We start from the raw sequence: 26,235 nt of genomic DNA on the forward strand, positions 1-26,235 counted from the left end.
TAAATTAAAAAGGTTTTTTCTCTTCGTTCTCTGAAAGTTCAGACAGAATGCTCTCTATCAGTTGCACTCAGCTCCTGGTGGAGGTATTTTTCGTATCAGTAGCAGCATGTTTTAAAAGAGAAGAAATGTAGAAGGTAGTGTGGCATAGAAGGTTTGGGTCTCTTATTTTTTTATTTTTTTTTTGGTGACCATTCATCACCCCAGGTCAAACCTCAGAATAGACTGAGCTAGAAAGATGTAGGCCTGGATAAAGAAGATAGATAGATTTTTTTTTTTTTTTTTTTGTAAGTACCTTGGTAAAGTTAAAATTGGTTTCAGATCCTTAACCTGTATTTTAATGAATTAAATCATGCTTTAATGTTTCATGTTTCTGCTTTTGCTTTTTTTTAAAAAAAAAAAAAAAAAAAGGAAAAAGCAATTCCTAATACTGGTAAAAGTGCTTAAAGGGCATATTAAAAATTACACATACAAGGTAATTTAATTTCTGAATTAGCGCATAGCACCAATGTGTATGTACATGCTACTTATGTGTACACTGTTTATACCACTTGCTTTAATCCTGTTCTTTGGTAGTGGCTTGCCATCAAATAAGAAAGGAGAAAAATCAAACAACCTGGAATATAAGGTGAAAAGATGTTAAGTGTCGTGTTACAGGGTCATGTAGTATCTTTAAAAAATAAAAAAAAAAAAAAAAAAAAACAGAAAGAAAACCACGAACAATGGACCGTGTGAAAATGAGCAAAGCTCAAAGTAGCAAACCAAAGTGTCTATTTGTGATAAAGACGGTGAATGTACCCTGTATTTTAGGGTTGGGGCCTCTGGGAGATGGTGAGCACTTTACAGTGGGATGCAGGAATTCAGATTCTCTAGGAGTCAGATTTCGGGGGAACTGCTGAGGAGGAGTATCTGAAGAAGTAAGTCAGGAAAGTGAGGAGCTGGAGAGTAGGTAAAAAATAGTGAAGGAGAAAGTAGACCAAAGGCTTAAGCAGGTGAATGTTGCCAGATTTTGTTGGGTTGATTTGGCCTGTTAGTACCCTGCCCCTTCAGTTGGATATTACCACCCCCTGTGATATGCCACTTCCTCAGCTTTTCCTGTTCATGTAGTGGGTTTGTAAAAAAAAAAACAGCTCTCTGCAGCAGGCAATGCGCGTTGGCTTCTAATGCCCTGCTGCAGCCTTTGAACAAGGTGGTGGGATACATCCTTCTTATTTGTCCGAGTGAGACTTGAGAGAGGTCATCTGCAAGAGTCATGAGGGTAGGCAGGTGATTGTCAAATGGAAGGAGGAAAGTGTATAGGAGAGGTAGTGAGGTAAATGGTGAGAGAGCTTGTAAAGATAACAAAATGGGGACAATGCTCTATCTTTCATATTTGTGGAGACAGAGGTTTAGAGAGGTGAGAAAGATGTAAACTCATCAAAGTTTGGGGCACCGGACAAGTCGTCTGCTGTGTGTTACTGGGAATTAAAAGTGAAATGGCACTAAGAGGCACACAGAAGGAAGTATCTATTAACAGTCAAACACAAAGAGTTACGAGAAGAGCTGCTGAAAAATAATGCAGCTTCTTTAGCCTCCTGTTTGTCATGCAGCCTGCCTGTGAATTTATATTGCCTGGGTTTGGAAGTATTATTTAAGAGGTGATCTTGGTTTTATTCCGTCAACCAAATGTACTGCAAAGGATCTACCACTGTCAAGGGTTATATCCGTTCAAGAACAACGTTGTTCAGTGTGTAGATTTTAAGCAGCCCCAGCAAGGTCTCTGTACCCTTCTCTTGAGTCTGTGTGCAGCTGCTTACATGGAGTATTGAAAGGATTACTTTAAACTTGCTCTCTTTCTTTTTTTATGGATGTAGTGCTCTAATAGCATCTTCCAGTGCAGAGCTGCCTTCTGAAAACCCCTCTGTTCTCTTTCTTAACAAATGCCAACTTTTAGGACCTAAGAATTTGCTGTTTCTTCCCTTTTACTCCCCTCTTAGGTTTCCTGTCTTTCTCTACTCTTCATCTCTTGCCTCTTTTCCACATGCTAAGAACTCAATATGTAGCACCCATGGTCTTTTCCAATTTTGCCATTATGTGAAGTGATGTTTTAAACTTCCATCAAGCCTATAGAAGACCTACAAACCAATGACCAGGGGAATGCTTTTAGGAGGAGTAAGGGCAAAAAAGTAAGATGAGAAGGATGGTTTCTTGAGCACTGGTACATGCAATTTTTGTGTTTCAAAACCGTCCCTTTGTGCAAAAGATGCAGAAGCTTGTTTAGCTTTTGAAGCATCTTTGGATACTGTTTGGCTTGCTTGCTTCTGGTACCTGCTCTAGCATTTCTCAGGTTACAGTTTCTTCCTGTTATTAGCTGCTCTATGATTATATATTACATACCTCATTAAGTCTCACTTCTTTCCTTCTCTTGACAGCTGCAAATCAAAAAGAGCCTTTGACTCCTAAATTTAAAGTGAAAGAGGAGCCTAAGGATGAAGAAACTGCAAGTTCAGCCTTGTCTCAGTCCAGTTACGTGTTCAGCCAGGAATCGGAAGCCTCAGCTCCAAACATCCCTGAGGAGAAACTCAAGCCACAGGAAGTGCAGGCAAATGTGATGAGGCAGGACATGTCAGTCAAGGCAGCATCTGAGCTCCTCATGAAGCTCTCAGGTAGATGTTTAATTTAATAATATTCAACTTCTTAATTTTTTTCTTTTCACGTATACTAGCAGAGTTACCTCACAGAAGGAATGTTTGGCTTTAGTAGCAAATGAAGGAACGATTGAAAAGGTCTGTCTACACAGTTTCACATACATAAGACATCTCAGTTTGGTCTGTCACCATAGTATCTAATTATCTGTGCTCTGGTTTTCAAATTAATGATTATGGGATAAGTCAAAAGAAATGATGCCTTAAAGCTTTTAGATGTTGTCATTTTAAAAATGTGCGTAAACATGTTAATACCAATTTATTCACATGTTGCTTCACTAACATCATAAGAATGTGTGTCTGTACTGAACTATACCTGATACAGCTTTATAAATGATGACTCTTAAAGCCTTTTATTTTTTTCTCAGAGTATCTTGTACTCAAAATTGTAAGATACACTGTTATAGAAGAAATGTAAACTGAGCCAGCTTTCTGCTGTTAGGGAGACCACTTGAGCTTGCCTACATTGCCTTAGTGATACATCCTTCTGCCAGACAAGTCAACAGTATGCATGTGTATATACAGAGGTACTGTTACAGCTGGAGAGAGTCAAATAAAAATGTATATTCTGCTAATTGTGCTTTGTCTGTCAGAATTGAGGTTTAACTTTAAGGGAAAGTAAAAGGATTGAATTCTTCATGCTGGGAACAGGATAAGTAAATGATGAAAAGGCTTTGAACTTCTAATAGACTTCAGTTTTTAGGACTGAGACATGAAAGTCAGTCTGGGAGGCTGGGTTTTGTACTTCTGCACCTAAACTGGTTTTGTTAGCTTTTAAATCTTCTCCAAAACTGGGCAAGACTTGGTTTTTTAGGTATGCCAAAGTATGCACACAAGAGGTGCCAGTGGAAATGCTTGCAAGTTTAGCAACTTCTGAGATCCTTTCCAAACCTGTCTGAAATTATTTGGCTTGATCGGATACTGTCAACATAGAATTTGAGCTCAAATTTATACCTGAAAGACTTTAACTGACTAGGGTCTCTCCAATAGATTCTAATATGTAATTAATTCATTCCTGTTCATACTTGCACACTTTAATTTGCAGGATTTGAGTCACTGATTTGCAAGTCTTCTGTGTTAATGGTGCAAAAAGTGCTTCCCAGGTACAAAAGTTGATCAGAGCGGAAGTTCCCCAGTTTTTCACAGACTCCCAAATACTAAACCTTTGGTTATTGATATAGTGCACTGTTGCTGCTGGTGACTGGTTTGAGTATGGTCTTCTGGTAACAGAACTTTACAGCCTGAAGAATGTTAACCTGTGACTTTATTTTCTTGTGCATGTAAATTTATATGACTATTGTCATAAAGAAAGAGCTTTGTAATGCAATGATTTCTCAGGTACTTCAGAGACACTTAGGGTTCTTGATTGTGAATCCTGACTTCAACACTAGCAGGCTGTGTTTAAAAGTTTTATAGCAGACTTACATTAGAATATTTGTGTCTTAAATATCTGTTTATATGAGTGAAATCTGGCATGTATAAAATCTTGGTCAAGTCTTCAGTCACTTCTGTTGGGAACTTCCGGTCTTTAAAGGTTATACTAAGAAAAACACTAGTTTAACGTTTCTCTTATGATCTCTGAGTGACTGAGCAGTTTTTGCTGATAGGAGTCTTTTTGGTTAATCTGCAGATTAGAAGGTAAAGAATTACTCTAGGATTTACTCAGTTGGTATTCCTGAATCAGCCAGTGGGTGGGGTTATACCAAGTTTATCACACGCACTATTTTCAACTTGCACTTTTATGAATTACCGTCTAAGGCAGAAACTATGAATGAGAAAACACTAAGATCCAGTTTAATATAGGACAAATATAAGAGGAATACCTAAGATAATATGCCTCTTTAGTGGTTTTTTTTTAATGTTTACTTTATCTGTTAGAATACTCTGAGATCACTATTGACTTCCCAGCTTATCTTAAGCAATTCTGCACCCTGGTTTTGGTGATTTAGAACTTAAAACAATTAAGCCACTTCTTCAGAACAAAGTGAAAACAAGAACAAACTTCCTCCTTTTTTCTGGTACTGGAAGAAGAAAAAAAAAATGGAAAGGAATTAGTATGTCTGGATGTTCTACTGTCTGTGGGAAATCTTCAGTCAAGTGTCCTTATTAGATTTGATATATTATGTAATTGGGTTTAAGTCAGGTCCTTCCGGGCTCTATATATTCTTGGTAAAGACTGAATGGATTACATCCTTGCTTTGTTATTTGCGCTTCCTTTTGTGTAATACTAATTACCAAAACCTGCACTGCGTACACATTCAGCAAAGGATTTCCAACATAATAGTATTTTGCTTTCTGCATTCCTGATGTACATGCTTCTGTTATCCCCTGAGCAATAATATTGCCGATTGTGGCAGCCTCATGGGAACCTCTTGGGATTTAGGCATAGGCCTTGCTGTGTCCTCTCATGTGAAGAATACAGTGGTTTATATTTTTCACTGGGAAATCTCTTTTCCCAACGGAGATGCTGTCTTGCTACCTCTTAGCTGAGCTTCTACAGTGTACTGGAAGGCCTTTCCAGCTCTGGAGCCTAGTTTCAGCTAGTGGATACTGTAAGAAAGACTTACTGCAAATCACCAGCCCCTATAATGGAGGGACTTGTCAGCCACTCAGAAGCTACTCTAAGGTTAGGAAAAGTTAGAAGAATAAACATAATTTACTATAGTAGAACATTAACAGAACATTTACTAGTTTTCATTGTAGAGGCAGTCATACAGAAACAAGAGAAAATCACATGCAGCTATCTATTTTAGTTCTGCTACACAAGGCTTTCTCTTTTCTCATTAAGCTAGAAAGCTGTCAGGACACTTGTGTGGTTCTAGCAGCACACAACCAGTGTTTAAGATCAGGCCCTTACCCTGCATATGACTTTGGTGGAGTTGGATCTTATCTGGAGGTGCTGTGCCCTTTTACACCATTGGTTTTTTTCTCCACTGTGTTCCACTTCTACCTCATAGTTCACAAACTTGATACCTAGTCACACTTTGAAAGGATTGTTCAAGCGAAGAAGGCTAATGTCTCTTGGGCATGTCTAGGTAGAACCCATTTCCATCCATAGTCAACCCAAAACTTCCTAATAACTTACCTGCTATTTAAAAATAAATGAAACACCCATTTGGAAGAAATGATCTTTGTGAGTTAACAGGGAAAGTTCGAGCCTCGGTGCAGACTTTCGACCTACATATTACAGAAGAACGTAAAATGACTACCATGATTTATACAAATGTACAAAGGTGGGCTGTGAATTCTGTCCATTACTAAGTCTTGACTGAGACTAGATCCAATAGTAAGCAAACAGATTTGAGGAGATAGTGGAGTGGGGCAAATTGCTCTCATTTCTGTTTGGAAGGGTGCCATCCCTGCAAGATTTTAAATTCCTATTAAATATTGCACAAAATCACTTCTAAGAAATGGAAGTAATGTATTTCATATGTTCTGAACGAGTTTTCTACATTCTTACCATTTTTCTTTTGTGGAAAAGCTAATTTATTTCTCAAAATGTTTAATTAAGTGGTGTACCCAGTGATCCCTGGTCAGTTCTATACACTCAGTTTTGTAAATTGAAAGGTAGGTTTCAGAGGAGACTGAAATTTAAAATAAAAGTTTGCATTTACATGCTAACGTTTGAGTCTAACCACTCATTTTCTGTTGAAATAGTCATGCTGCTAGTATGTTTTGGGCATGTATTATCTTTCAGAAGCATACAGTGTTTTGCCTTCTTGTCCAAAAATAAATGCATAGCTGGAAGTGTATAAAATCTATTTCAGGTACTAGTATTTTATAAGTAATATTTTACCCTGATGCCTTGAACTATGACATTAGTATGTCACCGTCTTTCCTAGAAATGTTGTCTGAATCACATTTGCCTTTATTTCAGCTATATCTTCTTTGTGAAATGCAGTCGTTTTGCATTTCAGTTGTAAGTCAGGTTGTTTTCCTCCTCTCTTTTTTTTTTTTTCCAGTGGATCAGTTCCCCATGTATTGCACGTATTCTTGTTATCACTGGCAAATGCATGACCTTTGTACTATTCAGTTCCTTTGGATGTTTTGTACTTCAATCCTCGGGTCACACAGGGCTTCTTGTAATACACCAATTCCCCGGTACCAACAGTGTGTCATAATTTTTGGGTTATCAGCAGATGCAATTAGTTCAGACTTACTTTTTGTGCCAAGGTCAAGTAAAATGTTACATACAATTGATTCCAAAAGCATTCTTGATCAACTCTATTTGTTATCACCTAATTACGTGACAGTTCCTCTTTCAGCACAACTGGTTATTGTCGGGGTTTGGTGTTTTTTGATTGTTTATCCACTTGAAAATATTTATACTAATTTCCCATTTCATGCCTTGTAGTTGGTTTTTTTTTGACACTGTATCTTACATTTAACTGAAACCACATGGATTAGAACTTCTATTTTAAAAGAGGAAGAAAAAGAAAAAAGAAAGTTAATACAATTCTAGCATAAGATGAAGACCAAAACACCTCAATGCTACTCCTATTCCAAAAATGGCATATTGGGTGTTAGGGCACAGTGAGGTGAAGGACTATCTGAGAAGGCTTTAATTAGCTCCTACCAAAACCAGTCCAGTCACAACAGCACGGGCTTCCAGAGGAACTAAATACCTGTATCAGTTTTAAAAGTTTGCTAACCTAAGAGTACTATTTATGCATGTGTGTCTGGACAGCTGGTGTCAGATTTAGCTCATTTTAAGGCTTGGGTGGATTTATGCTTGGCTGTCATCAGCAATGTGAATTGACAACAAAAACGAGTCCATGGCTAGTAAGCTATTATCCTTAGCAATCACAAAGTGTTTCCAGGTTTAGTGGGTTGTGTTGGCAGTCTTTTGGTTTATTGTCACTATGGTGAAGAAAAAGTACATTACTGCATGCTTTGGGTGAGGTGGAGGACAGAGAAACTACTCTTGCTCTATATATTTCTTTTTCATAACCTCATGGACTGTTCTGGGAAGCGCTTGTATGGTGCTAGGCTGCTGTCTTTGGAGATAGCTGTTGTCAGGACCTCATAAGAGTCTCTGTACCGAGATTGCAGAGGAGCTGTTGAGTGCTTTCACCCCTGCTTAGAGAGCCTTGGTAATGGGCAGAGGAATTAAAATAGAGGGAAGTCTTTTGTTCCTCGATCTCTAAATAGCTCATTAGAAAGCTCTGGGCAGCAGCAGGTGCTTCTGTAGAAGCCCAGGAAAGTAAGCGGGGAAGTGTATGACCCAAAATAAGACTTTCTCTTGATAGGAAATAGAGAGATGACAAGCCATGGCAAGTCATATCAGCAGAAATAAATCCTGCTACTAGCTGGGTGTGTTTTGTTGTGTTTTTCTTTTTTTAAACCAGCAGAAATGTGAAATTGATTGTGACTGATTAGAATGAAGCTGTGTCTTTAATTATAGTATAGAAAAAACATACAAGTTTCTAGATATCTAGATTTATTATTGCAATGTGTCAGGTTCCAGATTTTTTTTTCAAGATGCTGATGCTTTACTGCATGAAGCTCCATGGTCTGTTTATTCAGTTTAGTAAGATTTTCCATGGCATCTGCATAATAACACAATCCCAAAAGAACTCAACTAGTAAGGGATTCTTATCTATTGATGGGTTTTGCCATGTTTCATGGCAACATTAATGTCTGAACCCAAAAGCAGGAAAAAGGTGAAAAAAAATACTGTGCATTCACAGGAGAAGTATAGGGTGGGAAGTATGGAAGTCTGCAAAGTCTAAGTTGTTGTTTTTTTTTTCTTTCCTGTAAATCTTAAAAATAATCCACAAAACGACAAAAATCACAGAACAAGTGCCTTATAACAGAGCCTAGTTTTTAGTTCAGCAGATACTATGCTACACCTTTAAGTTATTGCAATTCATCTTCTTCCTTTTTTCCGTGTCAGGGTAATCTTGACATTTAATGAAAACCACGTTAATTTAAAAGATTAGATCATTTAGAATAATAAATCATAATGTCTGTGGTTCAAATGTGATGCTTTGGGTGTTTTGGATTTATTTTATTTTGTATTTTAGGAATTGTGGCTAAAGAGTTTAAACAAAACCCCCAAGCCTTAGCTGTACTGCTGCTGCTTGTTGATGTTCATCCAGATAGGAGTGGCCACAAAGCTATGGAAAGTGGTCATGTCAATTTTCTTCAAAGTATCAGGGGATTGTGGATGCACAGTATTTGCAGAAGGGCATCTTGCAGTCCCTCTTGCCTTTGGAGAGTCAGCTTGTAAAGACAGGAGAACTGGAGCCAGGCTCTCTGCAAAGGTACAGCTTGCTGCAGAAATGCTAGACTGGAATTTTCTTGAACTGGGAGACTTGCATAGGTTGGAATATGTTGTAAAATAACAATTCACTGCACACATAGGCTTTTTATTAAATTCTTCTCGATCTATGTTTTGAGAGGTTGGTTGTGTTCTGCAAGTAGGGTCTTTCAGGTAAGCACTATAATCTTACCGTTTAAATGGAAGGAGCAGCAGATGTGTATCACAACTCAAATTAGTGTATTGCTTTAATTTGTTCTTTTTTTTTTGGTATTGGCTTGCATTTTTGTGAAACGAAGCCTGTAGTTGCAAAATTGTGTAACATGGGAATTTAGAAGTTCCACTTTAACAAATATGAGCCACTTTATGAATTATTTTTCTTTTTTAAATGCAGGATCCTGTTACATTGATTCAAGGCCCATTGACATTGTCTTACATAAAACAGCAGTTTGAAAAAAATACGAGCAAAATAAAGCATCAAGCACAGCGCCCTAGGGAATGTCAGATGTTACTTGTTGTGTCTCTGCAGCAGAACCTTCAGGGCTCGCCAACTGTTCCCTACCTCTGAGGTTTTATTTAAGCTGTTTTAGGGCATGTTTATTTCTAGCAGATCTGAACAATTAGCATAACAAAATGCCTGATTCTCCATACTGAAAGCTTTTGAAGTCGGTACAAGTTGACCTACTAGTTACCCTTGTCTGCTTGATTGTGAAAACTAGTACATGAGTCCAATTTATGAGACATATGGGAAAGGCTTTCTTTTCTAAGTTGATTCATAAAGTTGATTTGTAAAGCTGATGGGCATTTCAGCAAATATGAGCAACTTAGGATTTTAGTTGCAGGATGAAGTTTTAAATAAAATGATGGGAAGAAACATGAATGATTTAACAAGGATTCATTTGATTTCAGCAATGGAAAGTCATTGGACAGATATTGTATCAGCAAAAGCAATATCTACTACATGGCTTGTGGTTTTTTATTAAATCTGTGCACATTTTTGACTTTCATCTCAAATAAAGTGAAAAGCAAACTGTGCTGCATTAGAAGAACATATTCAGTGTGTCCCCTCTAGAGCAGGTGAGTGCTGCATAGAATCATAGAATAGTTTGGGTTGGAAGGGACCTTTAAATTTCATCTAGTCCAAGGCTCTGCAATGAGCAGGGACGTCTTCAACTAGATCAGGCCGCTCAGAGCCCCATCCAACCTGACCTTGAACGTTTCCAGGGATGGGGCATCTACCAGCAATCTGGGCAACCTGTTCCAGTGTTTCAGCATCCTCATTGTAAAAATTTTTTTCCTTACATGTAGCCTAAATCTACCTCTTTTAGTTTAAAACCATTTCCTCTTCTATCACAACAGTCCCTGCTAAAACGTTTGTCCCCATCTTTCTTATAAGCCCCCTTTAAGCACTGAAAGGCTTCAATAACGTCTCCCTGGAGCCTTCTCCAGGCTGACCAAGCCCAACTCTCTCAGCCTTTCTTCATAGAAGAGGTGTTCCATCCCTCTTGATCATTTCTGTAGCCCTTCTCTGGACCTGCTCTAACAGGTCCTTGTCTTTCTTGTGCTGAGGACTCCAGAGCTGGATGCAGTACTCCAGGTGGGGTCTCACTGGAGCAGAGTAGACGGACAGAATCACCTCCCGTGATCTGCTGGCCACACTTCTTTTGGTGCAGCCCAGAATGCAGTTGGCTTTGTGGGCTGTGAGCGCCCATTTCCGGCTCATGTCCAGCTTTTTATCCACCAGTACCCCCAAGTTCTTGTCAGGGCTGCTTTCAATCCCTTCATCTGCCGCCTGCATTGATACTGGGGATTGCCCTGACCGAGGTGGAGGACCTTGCACTTGGCCTTTGTTGAACTTCACAAGGTTGACACAGGCTCACCTCTCCAGCTTGTCCAGGTCCCTTTGGATGGCATCCCGTCTCTCAGGCATGTCAGCTGCATCACTTAGCTTGGTGTCACCTGCAAACTTGAGAGTGCGCTCCATCCTGCTGTCTGTGTGACTGGTGAATATATTAAACAGTACTGGTCCCAACACAGACTCCTGAGGGACACCACTTGTCACTGGTCTCCATTTGGACATTGAGCCATTAACCATTACCCTCTGGATGCAACCATCTAACCAATTCCTCATCCACCAAACAGTCCACCTATCAAATCCGTATCTCTCCCATTTTTAGGGAATGATATTGTGGGGGACCATGTCAAAGGCCTTACAGAAGTCCAGATAGAGGACATCCATAGCTCTTCTCTTGTCCACTGATGTAGTCACTCCATCATAGAAAGCCACTAGGTTGGTCAGGGAGGACTTGCCCGTGGTGAAGCCATGCTGGCTCGAATGACCTCCCTGTCCTCCATGTGCCTTAGCCTAGCTTCTAGGATTCTGTTCCATGATCTTCCCAAGCACAGAGGTGAGGCTGACAGTTTGGTAGCTCCCAAGGTCCTCTTTTCTACCCTTTTTAAAAATGGGTGTAAGGTTTCCTTTCTTCTAGTCACCAAGGACTTCACCTCACTGCTGTGACTTTTCAAATATCATGGAAGGTGGCTTGGCAACTACATCAGCCAGTTCCCTCAGGACTCTGGGGTGCATCTCATCAGGTCCCATAGACTTAATATGTTCAGGTTCCTCAGGTGATCACAAACCTGAATTTCTCATACAGTGGGAGGAGGGACTTTGCTCCCCCAGTCTCTTGAGGTCCATCCACTCGAGAGGTGTGGGAAGAGAGGTTGCCAGTGAAGACTGAGGTAAAAAAGTTGTTGAGTACCTCAGCCTTCTCCTTGTCTGTTGTCAGTTTGCCAGTCATGTTCACAGCGGGGGGTGGACAGGGTATGCTTTCTTTGACCTTCCTTTTCTGTCTGACATACCTATAGAAACCCTTCTAATTATTCTTTGTGTCACTTGCCACAGTTCAGCTCCAGCTGCTCCTTGGCCTTCCTGACCCCGACACAACCAGGCGATGTCCCTGTACTCTTCCCAGGATACCTGTCCCTGCTTCCACTGCCTGTGCATTTCTTTCTTGCCCTTTAGTTTGACCAGCAGGTCTCAACTCAGCCATGCCCGTCTCTTGCCTTCCTTTCCTGATTTCTTACACTTGGGGATTGAGAGCTCTTGTGCTCTATGGAAAGCATCCCTAAAGATCTGCCATCTCTGTTCTGCGCCCTTGTCCCTGAGGGCAGTTTCCCAGAAGGTCCTATTGACTAACAACTTCTTGAAGAGCTGGAATTTTACTTTCCTAAAATTCAGGGTCCTGACTTCGCTCTTTGCCTGGCCCCATATCCCTCAAGACTGCGAACTGCACCAGTGCATGATTGCTGCAGCCCAGTTTGCCTCCAGTCTTGATGGCTCACTCACTTTGGTGACCAACAGGTCTGTTTATTAGGGCTGTCTATTGCCTGGCTTAAGAAGTGATCCGTGATCCACTCCAGGAGTCTCCTGGGTTGCCTACAGCTCACCGTGCTACTTTTCAAGCAGATGTTGAGGTGGTTGAAGTCCCCCAGTAGGACGAGAGCCTGTGAGCATGAAGCCTCCTGTAGCTGGAGTAAGAAGGCTTCGTCAATAGGCCCTCCCTTCCCCTCAGAAGGGAGTCGCCTACAACTATAACCTGTTTTTTCTTCCTCATGGAGGTGTTCATGACACTGGGGGGTAGGCCTTTCTGACCTTGGCAGTTGCTCTGGCGTAGATGGATAAATCTGCAACTGATCTGATCTAGTGCTGATAATTCATGGAATAATTTAGTTTGGAGGGGACCTCCATGGTTCATCTAATCCAAACTCTTGTTCAAAGCAGGTCCAATAAGACCAGGCTGCTGAGGGTCTTATTAAGTTTTAAATGTCTCCAAGGATGGAGAACCCAACCTCTCTCAGCAATGTGTTCCAGTATTTCACCATCCTGACAGTGAATTTTCTTTTCTGTATATTTAAACAGAAAATCCCATGTCCCAGCTTGTCTGGCGACTCTTGTACTATCACTGTGCATTTCTGAGGTTAAGTCGGACTCTAGCTTCTCTATACCTTCCCTTGATACCTTAGAGAGTTGTCAACAGCAATAAAATGTCCCTTTAGTGTTGTTTTCTTAAGGCTGAGCAAAACCAGTTGTCTTAGCTGTTTTCCTCTTCTGTCTTGCAGCAGCCTTCTAACTATCTTGGTACCCTTCCACTGAACATGCTTAAGGATGTCAGTGTCTGTCCTGTACTGGGGAGCCCCAAATGGGGCACAGTACTCTAAATGCAGTCTTATAAGTGCAGAATAGAGGGTAAGAATCTCCCCCCCTTTACCTGATGGCTACAGGTTTGATAATACAGCCCAGAATATGGTTGGCCTTGGTTGCTACAAGGGAACATTGCTGACTTGTGCATAACTTGTGTTGGATTGTGGTAGTCCCACCTTTCTGAGAGAAGTAGCTTGAACAAGCTCTTTCTAAAACTTGGCAATCTCTTTCTCAGGCTGTAGAAAGGCATTATCTAAGACTAAATTTCAGAGGCACTCTTACTGCTACACCTTCTTGAAGTGACCCTGTCAGGCCTTCAGGAATGAATGCTGTACCCTGAGCTTTTAGGTAGCACAAGTGTTGTTCTAGGTTTCTGTTATGTTTGGGGTTTTTTTAGCAAGTGCTACTACTTTGCAATTGCTTGCACTTCTGAATGCTGGAGAACCTGAAAGCTGTGGAAGAAATTACTTCTTCCTGGAGCAAGCCTGTCCAATACTGCATTTTTCATATCCGATGTGGAAAATTGCTTCACTCAATGCGAATAAGATGAAGTTCATTGAGGCTTTATAGCTCAGCTGATTAAAAGTTATACGGCTCTGTGAAGAAACAGTATCACTGTGGCTTGATGATAGTACATCCATGTATGCAATAATTTTCTCTTATTTTGTTAAGCTGTTTCCATATCACAAAGCTAACAGCAAAAAAAAAAAGTGTATTAGGTGATTCGGTTCATCTTCTGCCAGATGAGCAATGCTCACTGCTGTGCTGTTGTTCTGCGCTTCATCCAGGTTAGTTTTGAATGAATAGCAGACCATGCTTAGGAGATCAAGGTCTGGGTACTTTAAAGATACCTGAGTCTTTATCCCCTGCTGATTTTTGCTAGGAATTAGATGTCTGTACTTTTATAAAAATCTGACGTGAAGAAAATGACTCTCGTATACTAACTTTGTATTCTGATACCTTGCAGTTTATTTAACCTAGCCCATCTACTCAAGGAGAAATGCACAAGTGGAAAAAAGCCAAAGCTATCATGATTTTAATTATTTGAACCAGGAGACCTTTCAGTGTACCAGTCCTTGATTTGAAAAACTTTAGCTGCACTATGACCGTGTGAGATACCTGTGTAAGGAAATAAGGGGTATCACCTTACTGCACAAATGAACCGTCTGTAGCACAGAAGGGAAAATAATCTTCAAGAAGTTACAGTTTGACTGCCTGTATGGTGAGATGGGTATGGGCATAATCTTAATTACACTTAATTACAGCACAAGATCTAGCACAGCTGGGCTGTATGCTTGTGATTGCTGCTCACGGGACAGGCTGACTGAATTTCCCTTTCGTTAGCTCTTGTAAAATTATTATAGAGACCCTCTTTCAGTCTTCTGTGTGTGTTTGCTGTTGGGAATTGGAGTTTGACAGGATTCACATTTGGCAGGGACATTCTGTCAGATCAAAAGGGTGCAGCTGGGAAGATAAAGGTCAAAGGAAATGATCAAATATGTAAATTTAGTTAGGGCAATGTAAGTGCTAGCTGATTGTGAGGGAGAGAAGGTCATCGGTCTTGCTTGACTCTTGCCTTAGTTGGGGTTGTATCAGTTTGATTCAAAAGCATTTGCAGGACAGGGAATTAAACTGTGTGGAGCAGGAACAGAAATAGAAAGAATATTTTAAAAGCAGAGAGAGCAGCAAAGGTCAGCTTGACTCTGCACCTAAATTTGGCAGCCGGGTGCAGAGCTCAGTCTGTCAGACATCTGAAGAACTCATTTGTTTGCGAGGTTACCTGAGCTTTTGATTGACAGTGTTACCTGATGCGTTCCTTTGCTGTTCTGTGTTCACTTTCAATGAACAGCATGCTATTTTTACACTTTCCACACTGATGCAACGTTCTATGGTTTTATAATAAGAGGCTAATGGAAGCTTTAAATTAAAAAAAAAAAAAAATTGATTGAAAAATCTGTTTAACAGAATAAAATGACATTACATGATATTTCTAACTTGTCTTCAGTTGAGAATTCACTATGAAAATTTCCAAAGCCTGAAACATATCTGGTGCATTGTAGATGGTAAAGATTTTTATCAATGTTTATATGTTTCTTTTAAAGGTCAAGGAATGTCATAAGAAAAGATTGAAAGCACTTCATGTAAATTGTTTCTGGAACATATCCAAGTGGCTTTTATCTCCTGTCTTAATTTTTTTTTTTTTTTAAAGAGCTGCAGGCAGCAAAGACACTTTTCCTTCACTTAAGAGCAACAGGAATGTGGAGAGAGGGAGAAACCAGCGGAATGATAAAGGTCTTGGTGACACACATCAGTTTAGTTTTAGGTGGAATGTATATGCCTTCATGCTAAAGGGATTCTGTTTGTCTTTGGCTAGAGACTACAAGATGACACCAACCAGTTGACTAGCTTGAGGATGTTATCCGGGATGACCAAACCATGTGTTGGTGCCTCTGAGATTCAGTGTAATACTGGGTAATTGAAAACAAAAGGCCTGTTGGAGTTTGAAACATTCACGCTTGGAATAAAATCTGTGAGGCTGACACAGTCATGTGTGAGTTAGAGAGGAGGGGAAAAACAGAGAGCAGCAACCAAGTGAAGTTAGTGGATTCCCCCAACCACCCTCTTTCTTCTCTCTGATCCAAAGTTAGTAGAAAATTGTGTTTGGGCTTTTTTTTATGAATGGGTATTCATCTATTTATTTTTAATATTAGAGCCTTCTAAGTAGTAAAATTTGACAGACGACAAGGAAACTTCCGTGTGAGAAAACTCATTGTGCAGAGTGACTCTATCAGTGACCTGATGCTGACAGGATGGCTGGCCCCTGTCTGCACCAGTTCACGTTCTGACCCACAGTCATAGAGCTGATCACGTCCCCGCAGTCTGGACAAGGGCCAGGCTGCTCTCTCAGGCCCTAATACACTTGGCATCTAAGCTCTCTGCTTCTCTGGCTCTGTGTGCTGCAGTGTGCCTGTCCCTACCCTCTACCACAGTCTCTTTTGCTGGGTGCTAGCATTGCCTTGTCCTCCTTTGGCTCATGAAGTCTGAGCAATTCAAACTCACACTTTCCCTTGAGTCCATTTGTGAAGGCTACATAGGCAACAATTTAGGGCATGTGCTAATCATGAGTAAACAGAAGCAGATTTTCCTTAAGCTTTTCAGTATCTTGGCTGGTACCAAAAGTTCATGTACAGGTTTAAGCAAAATTAATAAATCCCATGTACATTTTTTTGTTGGAATGATTCCTTACCTGGATGGCCCTTCTGGTATTTAACTGTGTTTAGACATTTATTTATTTTCTTGATTCTCCCAGGTATATTGCCTGCCTTAGGCTGCCTGTTTCCAGAGTGTCTGCTCAGCATCCAGCCAGCAGAGGCAACACTTAGTTGGGCAGTTCTGGCATGATACCAGTGTCCTTTCAGGAGCAGTCTGAATGAAAATAATTTTAAAAACTCATCATCTTTCTCTGTAACAAAATTGAGAGTAAATTCTACAGGTCTTTGACTCCTCTTTTCACAGCAGAAAGTCTGAATCAAAAGGGCTGTATAGGTATTTGGGTGTGGTAGGCAAATTACCTTGGAGCCTTGATTTTGAGATTTCAGAACTTTTATTCTGAATTAAAAATGATTACTTACCTTGCAGCCAGACCAGAGCATTCAGCAACACCCAGGAAATCTCAAGTGTAGAAAGTGAATACAAATTGGCTTCTAGACTACGGTTTTGTTTGCTAGACCTAGGACGAGGAAGACGAGGAGGGAAGGATATGGGCTTATGGAAACTAGTCGTTAAGGTTATTTGATCTCGTAATGTATGAGGGAATACCTACGCTTGTTACAAAACTAGACTTCAGAAAAGCATGGGCCCCAGAATACTGCTGTCATCTTGAAAGCATATGCAGATATAACAAACTGGTTCTTCACATAGTTGGTTGGAATTTTCCAGAAGAGAGGAAGAGAGTGGAAGAGGAGCAGATGAGGTTTACTCCTCCACCCCTATCCCCATACTAATACTTCTAACTGTCTGTTCTGGTACTTCTGCTGATAAAGAGTAGTTCACAGTTTGTAAGAGGTCTTCAGTGCCCACCTTGGGAGAGCTGGTGCATAGTTGCAACTTCATTTAATGAATAAAACCAAAGCTTCACTAACTGGTGTGTGATCACCCAGTATTCACAGAAAGTGATATAACTGTCATATTTACAAATATGCAAGTGATTTCTATTCTCTAGTTTGAAAAATGATTTTCAAGAGATTGCTTTCTACTTATAACCCCCAGAAGAATACTGTAGCAGTCAGCTGCTTGCTTCTCTTACCATTTGCAATGATACGATATACAAATTATAACTTTGTAATTGTGATTCCTGCTTTGAGTACTCTGAAAAATTGTAGCCTAATTAAATAACTGTGGCAGTTGTTTATTTTTTTTAAATACGTATTTGCAGCTGAGAGTTACAAGGAAACCCAGATGGTAAAGATAAAGGAAGAACCAATGGAAGTTGACATTCATGATTCGCAGGCTTCAGTGTCACCCAGCCAACCCAGCCAAAATGTTGGCTACAGCACTTTATTAGGGCGAGACATTAGTGAACACATACAGAAGGCACCAGAAGGTCGTGTGCTCCCAGAAAGAAATCTATTCAGCCAAGATATATCAGTGAAGATGGCATCCGAGCTGCTCTTTCAGTTATCAGGTAAAAGCAGTGGAAATAGTCAATAGTTGAATTTAAAGAACAAAAAGAGATTGTTTATAACCGTTTAGGGGCTATGAAAGTGTGAGATTGCTAAGGCTGAAAAATAATAGGGGTTAGAGCCTTTCTACCCTCACATTTGGAACGCAAAAGCCTTGCCAAATATTCCCCATAGTTAGCATATGCTTTAGAGCACTGTGACAGTCAGGTCAGGTTCACAATATTTGAACTGAATTGGAAAAGCCAGAGTTCAACTCCTGTATTTTTGAAAGCTAATTAAATAATTTGTGACAACTGGTTGGTCCAGGCCTTGGAGTATAGGGGAACCTATAGGTGGCAGTTACTGTCATAAGTGGCCAGTGGCTGCAGCATGCAGTGCTCCTGGGGCTGCCTTGTCCATGTCTCTTGACAAAGAAGGTGAACCTCAGCTATTACATAAAGGCAATGATATCAGCACTGTGTTTAATGAATACTTGTATTGCGTGCTTTGCATGGAGCACTAACACTGAAAAAATTTTTTGGGTGTTAGTTTATATAAAGTCATGCTCATTCTCTAATCATGCTGTGACCATTTACCCTAAATTACTCTGGATTATGCTGTTATCAGAACTATTAAAATAGTTCTGCTGAATAAAACCTGGTAGGGAAAATATGATATATGCTAATCACAAAAAAACATGTGTGTTCCTCTGCAGAAAAAGTGAGCAAAGAGCACAACCACAATAAAGATAACGCCATCAGAACTACAGCCAGGTAAGTACAGCCCACTGTTATCTGCAAAGCTGTTAGTGTAAATGGCATTGCTTCACTTTGCTTTGTGAACTCAAATGCGTCTTGTCTTCTGCAAATGTGACCTGATGTTACAAGTGTAAGATATTTTCATGAGTAATGTAACCTATATCTGAAAAATTATACCTATAGATCTGATTGCTTAGAGTTCATGAGACAGAAGGCCTTTGGGCCAAAATGACTGTTCTCCTCTGATCAAGTATTCACACATCATTTTAAGAATTCTTTTTTCTATTTTTTTTTTTCTACAAAAACTGAAACTTAAAAGAAACTGCATAGTACATGAAGTGCTTGAGGGAAGAACAGGCTGACAACTGGATTTTAAGACATGGACCAATGTAAGAAGAGGTGATTTTGCTTCAGTCTTCTGTCAAACTTGGATTTCTTTAATAAAATTTCAGTTTAGTATTTCTGTCATCTCAATGCCTTCTAGAGATGAATTTTTAAAAGTCAGACTGTAAGACAATGCTAATGAAACATTTGTTAAAGATTATAGTCACATTAATACAATAAATGAAATTATCCAGGAATTAAAAACATGATACAATTAACAGCATGTGCTGTTAAAGAAATACGCACTTTACAGTATTGTGTCTGGGAACAAGCCCACAAGTTGTTTACATGTACATGAGCAGCAAAGTGAGGTGTCTGTATGGGAAGATCAGAAGCTCTTGTGTAATAAGTGGTAACTAGAATTGGTAAAAACTTAGGAGCCCATGGTGAGGAGTAGGCAGGGATTGGCCAAGGGTACATTTGTTTCGTGCCTGAAAGTTCCCTAATCAGTGTGGATGGGTTGGAGACGGAGCATACTGAAATGACGAAGAGTTCCTTCAAATACAGAGACCTATGCCTCTGCAGTCTCTTCTATAGAAGTTCCCAGCATGTTCAGTTCCTGCCAACTAAGACCACTTTGTCCAGACAGAAATTGAAAAGCATTTCAGTTGCAGAAGAAAATATCTCTAAAATATGTTGCTTTTAAATTCCTAGGCCTATCCCATTCATTCATGGTAACTGTAATAAATAAATAATTTGGTTTTAATAAACTGACCAGCTCAGTAAATATACATTAGGGAGTTTTTGATGTTACAAATGGGAAGATAATTAAATTGAGCTTTTAGCTTCTGGCTACTGTGAATGCTTCCCATATTTGCTAGTTTGGGAATTTGTGGGATATGCAGCCTGCATAGCCTTAAAAAGCATAAGCCTGAGAGACACGTATGGAGATAAATGCACATATTGTCCAACTACTCATTAACCATTGCAGGGAGGGGGTAACAAAGAGTCAGTTGAAAATAGGTTTCAATGTCTCATGATGTTACCAGCAGGACTGGTGTGAGAATCCAGAACTACTTTTGGATCTATCAAACTGGAAAGGTTGAGGACAGTTCAAAGATAACTTCCCCTTCTTCTGGCTGCTGGATTTTAAGAGGGTAGCACAGTTGGCTGTTGTCAAACTTGCACTGAGTTTTACTGAGAAGTCCTGATAATGGCTGCTACCCATCAGGGCATGAAATGCTGAGTGCCTGATTCAATTCTTCTGGGTGCTTTTCTTATCTTACCTATCTATCAACAGAAGAAGACATGAATGAGAAGAGCTTCTTGAGGGGAAGTGAGTCAGTCTGCTAAGTCCTGCGAGTTCAAACAGATTGAATTGAAAGACCTTGCCAAAAAAAGCCCCACCCAAACCCAAACAAACAGCTGGAAGTCTTTACTGGTAAGGGTATGACGCCTTCTCAGAAATAGAATGTGATGGAGCAGTGAGTGGAGGACAGAGGCTTTGAGAAAGACTGCATTGAGAAAACATGTGGTGTTGCAGTTTGGCTCACCAACCTACATCTGGAGTAATGACAGAAAGGCATTCAAATCACAGTTGTTATGTGAAGTTTGCTGACAGCTGCACAGAGCCAAGGTGAGGTCAGTGCTGTCCACCTGTGAGTAGTTGGGGAGCAGAGAGATTAAGCTGTGTCATTGGTGAGAGTCTTAAATCAGCAAAGCCCACCAAGATGGGGTATGCAAGCACTTTTTGCTGTCTTATTCCATATTAACATTTCTAACTGTCACCTGTCTGTTGCTGTTCCTTCTGTGAGTATTCCTGGACTTTGCAAGCATATACTTCCATATGACTTTGCTTAAGCAGCTGAAACTGGCAAGGATTCCTCACAGTTCAATGGCTGAGTGAGATGGTAGAGCCTGCCATCTGTGGTATGAAGACAGAAAGTGGAGAAGCAAATGATCTGGAAGTGAGTACGCCAGCATAAGATGCCAAGATAAGTTTCTTTCATCTAGAGAACTGTGTTGCCATAAAACTGGAAAAGTGCAGCCAGAAAAAAAATTCTAAAGCTTAATCTTCATCAGAAGGGGCTTTGCGCAGTGACTGAGAACAATTTATATAGTTTCTTACTATGAAGCAGGAGCTCCTCCCTCCATACTTTGCGCTGGGAATTGGAGGACATATCTGCTGAAATAAAAATAATAATAGGGCCAACACTGAAGAGACACATTCTAGAGGAAGGCAGAAAAGAGGTATCCAAGGATGGGTCTGTAATTCACTGAAGGCCAGTGGCGGAGAGGGAAATCCTTGGGACACAACACAATGCAGTCTTCAACAGCAACCTGCTTATGATATATGGCCTAGCCTGAAATAGATAAGCTCTGCATCATCCATTTTGCTTAGAACTAGCAATGAGCAGCGTCCCAGTGACTGAATCTAAGGCACAAGCAGGAAGGCCAACATGGAAACCTGAGCAGATTACAAGATTTTGAAGAGTTACAACAGTAATAAAACTTTTTTTATTGGTGTATTTCTTTCAAATCATTATTAAATCAGCAAGAGGAATGTTGCAATAAATAATGCCATATTTTTCTACGCGTCAGTCTGTTTTATATTATGTCACCCCTGAGCGAGAGTGTGTCTTGGAAAAAGTTGAGTTTTGCACATGTGGGCTGGAACTGTTTTGCTTTATCCTGATCACTTGTTTTCTTGAGTATTACGTGTTGTTCTGCTATCTGCTATACCCTGAACTGTTCAAGTTTGGGGCAGCTTCATGCCTTACTCTTCAGCACAACCTAATGTTGACTGTGTTTATGGTTATGTTCAAACTTTTGTAGAAATACCAAAATATCCCATTAACTGCCACATGTGGAACAGCACAAAATTGCATAATGGCCAAAAACTTAATGAGAAAGTAAATAATGTGATTGCCAAAAGTGTTACATGATCAAGTTAGCTAATTATCAACAAGTTTCCCAAAGGCAGAAGAGATCTAACAATACAAGGAACTCGGTGGAGAACACCTTGTTCACTTTCTGCAAAAAACCTGTATGAGGGAAAACTTACGCTCGTGCTGTTGTTGTTCAGTGGCACCTTGGGTATCTGGACAGGTAGGGTCAACTTGGTTGGTGCTGTTGGCACATACTTCCTTAGTCTGGACTGCCTGCTGTGCAACGCTTCCTAAGACCTCATAATACAGTCCTTATCCTGAAAAGGTTCTTGGATTTTGTTACTGAATAAGAACAGGCTGCAGAAATGAGCTGGCCTCCTGTCCTGCACCTTTAAAACACCTACTATGCACAGCTGTTAAGGATTCCCAATATGAGAGAGATCAGATTTAATGTAGTTCCCATTTTGCTTAAAGAAATGGATAGTTTGCATGAAGATGGAATGCACTGCCTTAGAAAACAGTTTTCTGAGAAAGACTGTCCTTTTCAATTTTGAATTTTTTTATGTACCTCTTCCTGATGTCTGTCTGTATTGTAGACAAGGATTCTTGTTGCTGTTATGGTCTTTAATTGAATAGAAAACAAAATACGTTGACAGAAATACCAATTGACTATTGAAACTGACTTTTTACTGCCTGTTCCTTAAAACCAAAGCATGCTATGCTTTTTGGAGTCAAGTACCTGGTGATTTTTGCACTTAATACCCTTTGGGAAGTAACCATTCAGTTAGCTTATATGAATTGTTTCCTGCTTTAAAAATCGAAGTCATGGAGTTAATTTCACTCATGGAATGCCATGTCAAAAGATAACTATTTAACATCTTAACCTAAAATTTGAAAAGTTTTGTTTTAAAAATAGTTACTATATACCTCAGATTGTTAAATAATAATATGCTTTCCACCTTTCATGATTGCCCTCTCCAGATATGACAATAGAATGGAAATATTTTGACAGTAGAACACAAATTTTTGAAGCATTAATTTTAGTGATCCATATTGTATTGTGATACAGCAAATCTGAGATGTTGAAATGTAGTTAAAAGCCTTTTTGGAGGACTTGAGTTTCAATCTGAAATGCAATTTTACCTCTTCTCCACAACTTGCCTCGTGGTCCACGTATCTTTCAGTGTGAATTCTGTAAATGAAACAGGACTTTTAACAAGCTGGTATTTGTTATAATACTAAGATGTTAGGGTCAAAAATCATATTTCCTTCTTCCATTAAGTGCTATTTTGTTTACAAAAAGACATCTTATTTTTTCCTATAGCCCTTTCTTTTCTGAAGACACATTTAGACAATCACCGTTCACTTCCAACTCAAAAGAGCTCCTGCCTAATGAAACTCCTCTTCATGGAAGGACATCTGCACCAGGTCAGATATCTTTTTGGGGTTTTTTTCTTTCTTTCATTACTTCTAGTTAATATATCTTTTTAAAACCTTCTTACTGTAAACTCCACCATCTGAGCAATGCTCTTAAAATGTAGTTTGCTTTGTCAAGAGGCAACTATCTGTCCATCACAGTAAGTGCTTATTACTAAGGAGAAAAAGAAAAAAGTTAAATACTGAAGCATTTGTATTACTAGTCTTTACTATTTCCATGAATTGTACAAGAGTCTAGAACAGATAAAACTCAGCAGTATTAACAGAGGTGGGGGGGGTTTTGTCTGTGTCTCTCCCCTGTGTAAAGGAACTTTACTGATGCTGGATTACTTTTGCTGTTCTCCTGTTACTGGCCATTTCCATCTCTGTCTCTCAGAGTACAGATGAAATGTTTGCAGTACATGTATCAGAGTGGCTGAGCTTGGCAATACAATGTTCCTGCCTTTAACAGTAATTTAGAAACCTTTTAGGAAGGATGTGGAACTCTTAAAACGTACTGAAAGGCCTCAGTATCTGTGGGTACATTCCCACTGATCTTCTGAACTAGTTGACAGGCCTTTTATCTTCAGACCTAGCTTGGGTTATATTCTGCATTAAAGTGGAAAATATAGGCATGTAACAGTACTATTCAAAGTGGCGCTGAGCCCATGGAAAAACTTGGTATGTGCCTTTACTGTCCTGTTGCAAAATAACTCGTTTGCTAGTTCCCTGCTATCTGTTCTTAAATTAATAGCTCTTGGGTTCTAAAGGTCAGTAATTACACAGCCAGCTGTAAAGGGGGTTATTCACCTTTTCTTAGCAATCAATAAAGTTTTGGGCACGTTACTGCTAATTTTCAGCTATAGACTGTCATTTAATTTACAACTTAACAGACCCTTCATTTTTTTTAATGCTTGAATAGTCATTTGACAGCTTGTGAAGTGGCAGATGAGGTTAAGAGCTAGATGTTGTCTAAGGGTAAATATGCATAGCAGGAAGAAGAAGAAAATTTGTAGCATAAGGACAAGGGTCTTCAGACTAGCCTCAGACACACTTTTGCAAGGAAGTAGTGGATTTTGTAACTCAGGGAGAGGAGAAACAGATCAGGTGTGGTGCTTTTAAGTATTAAAATGTAAACCAGGTTAGCACTTCAGTTCTGGCTTTTGACCTTCACATAACATGGAATATTCATATACCCAGATGAAAGACGAGAACTCTTGGACTCCTCAGGCAGCAGGGCTCAATACCTCAGAGGACGTGGCCTCTAGCAGCAATACTCTTACATCATACCAAGATGAATGTATAAGAATTTTAATTGTCTGTAAGACTTCATTTTAAGTGAGGCCACTAAAACTGTGGATGGGTTTTGGTGACATGTTTAATCTCCTGCTTAAAAGCTGTAAAGTATCCAGTTAGTTAGGACATCCTGGAGTGTTAGAATGGCTTCTGAGGAAGTGGGTTTTGTATGTTCATGCTGCCTCATTTTCTGCCTTATGGAATATAAGTATTACCTAGATAGGTCTATGTATTATAATACATATTGCTCTGTGATTATAAGACTCTGATATTTAATAGCAGCATATATACTGAAAACCAAAAATGCCAGTTTCTACTTCATTTTTATTTTTGGAACAACTCTATCATTCCAAATATGTTGATTTTTCTCAGCTTCATAATAAATTCTTGGACCTGAAGTGCAACTTCACAGTAGCACCAGGAATGTGATTTCAATTTTTAATCAGTTACAAATGAGATATTCATTTAAAGAACAGCAGAATACCCACAGGTAGATTTCATACTAGTTTCAGCCTTGCAAGAAGAAATAGTCTAGGTAGTGCTATGGATAGCTCAGAAGAAACTTTATCCCTGCAGAGAGTAGCATAAAGGAACTGTAACAAGACATTGTAAAGGGCAACCAGATGTAACAGAAAATGCTGTGGAAATGCGTACGTAGTGTCCCATGGATAAAGGCTATGTACGCATTCACCTGAGATTTGGTTTGGGTTACTTCATCCCTGAAACAGGTTGTAAGAAGAAGAGAACAGCATAAGAAAATGACAGGAAATTCCCAGTCCAGTGTCATCTTCAGGTCATCAACTAAAATCCAAGCAGATTAACTGCTAATGGCCAAGAGTGTTCATTAAGTAGTGTTCATATCCAAAAATATGCCACAATCACCATAGCTAGCAGAGTCTGATGAACCAGTGTGGGGTCTCAGCTACTGCTCTGTGCTGGCTCTCTGTGACCAGGCTTGACTCAGGTAGGCAGAGCGGCATGTGGAAGCTTTTGCTGCCGGTTGGTCTGGGTGGCCTTGGTGGAATCCCATGTACATTGTGCTTCTTCCGAGAGAGCACCACTATGGACGGTTGTATCCCCAGATTCCTGCCAACTTTCTGTCTGCAGACTTCTTGGCACCCTAGCTGCAGAGGAATCGGGAAAAGTGACAGGAACATAGGACAGTAAGATATCTCATGTGTCAAATTAAATTCTTTTCTATAAAAGGTAACAACATTATGTAATCTCATTCATTATCAAGACCCATCTTAAACCTGTCATCCTTATTATTCATATGAAGACACCGTTTCAGAAGCTCACCCCTTTGAAGGGCTGGGACCACTCTCTTTTCAGCCTGAATTTATTCACAGCAAGTCCTACTCTTGTTGTTTCACCAATGCTGTCCTTCAGCTTTGATAATTCTTCTCCCTCGTGATGTTCAGCATCAGGTGTGCCATCTTGCATCCCCCTAATTGTGTCTTCATTTTGGAAAAGAAACCCAGCCAACATCTTTTTGTCTTTTTAGTATGATAGGGTTTCCATTTCCTGACCAATGTCAGAGCCTTTTTCTGCATCTGTTTAGGGAAATTAATTTCTGCAAATATGACTGGTCAGAACTATATGTACTGTTTTACCAATTACTTTGTCAGCAGCCTGCAGTCTTCTATGTATATTGGAAACGCCTGTCCTGATTATTCACAGTCTTTGTAACTACAACATGCTGGTGACTCTCAGTTCGTTTGCTGATCAAATAGTAACATGTTTTT

General features: G+C 39.8%; 1 protein-coding gene across 1 annotated transcript in view; it reads left to right on the plus strand.

The window, feature by feature from the left end:
- ZNF827 (zinc finger protein 827) overlaps window positions 1-26,235 on the plus strand; it is an 89,370-nt gene that overhangs the window by 35,232 nt on the left and 27,903 nt on the right. Inside the window, exons 5-8 of the mRNA XM_086464786.1 lie at window positions 2,409-2,642; window positions 17,583-17,831; window positions 18,524-18,581; window positions 23,103-23,206. Of these exons, the coding sequence (XP_086320912.1) occupies window positions 2,409-2,642; window positions 17,583-17,831; window positions 18,524-18,581; window positions 23,103-23,206 (645 nt within the window). The remainder of the gene's footprint in view (window positions 1-2,408; window positions 2,643-17,582; window positions 17,832-18,523; window positions 18,582-23,102; window positions 23,207-26,235) is intronic.

Source organism: Leptosomus discolor, chromosome 4, assembly GCF_034619465.1.
Source record: "Leptosomus discolor isolate bLepDis1 chromosome 4, bLepDis1.hap2, whole genome shotgun sequence".
NCBI lineage: Eukaryota > Metazoa > Chordata > Aves > Leptosomiformes > Leptosomidae > Leptosomus > Leptosomus discolor.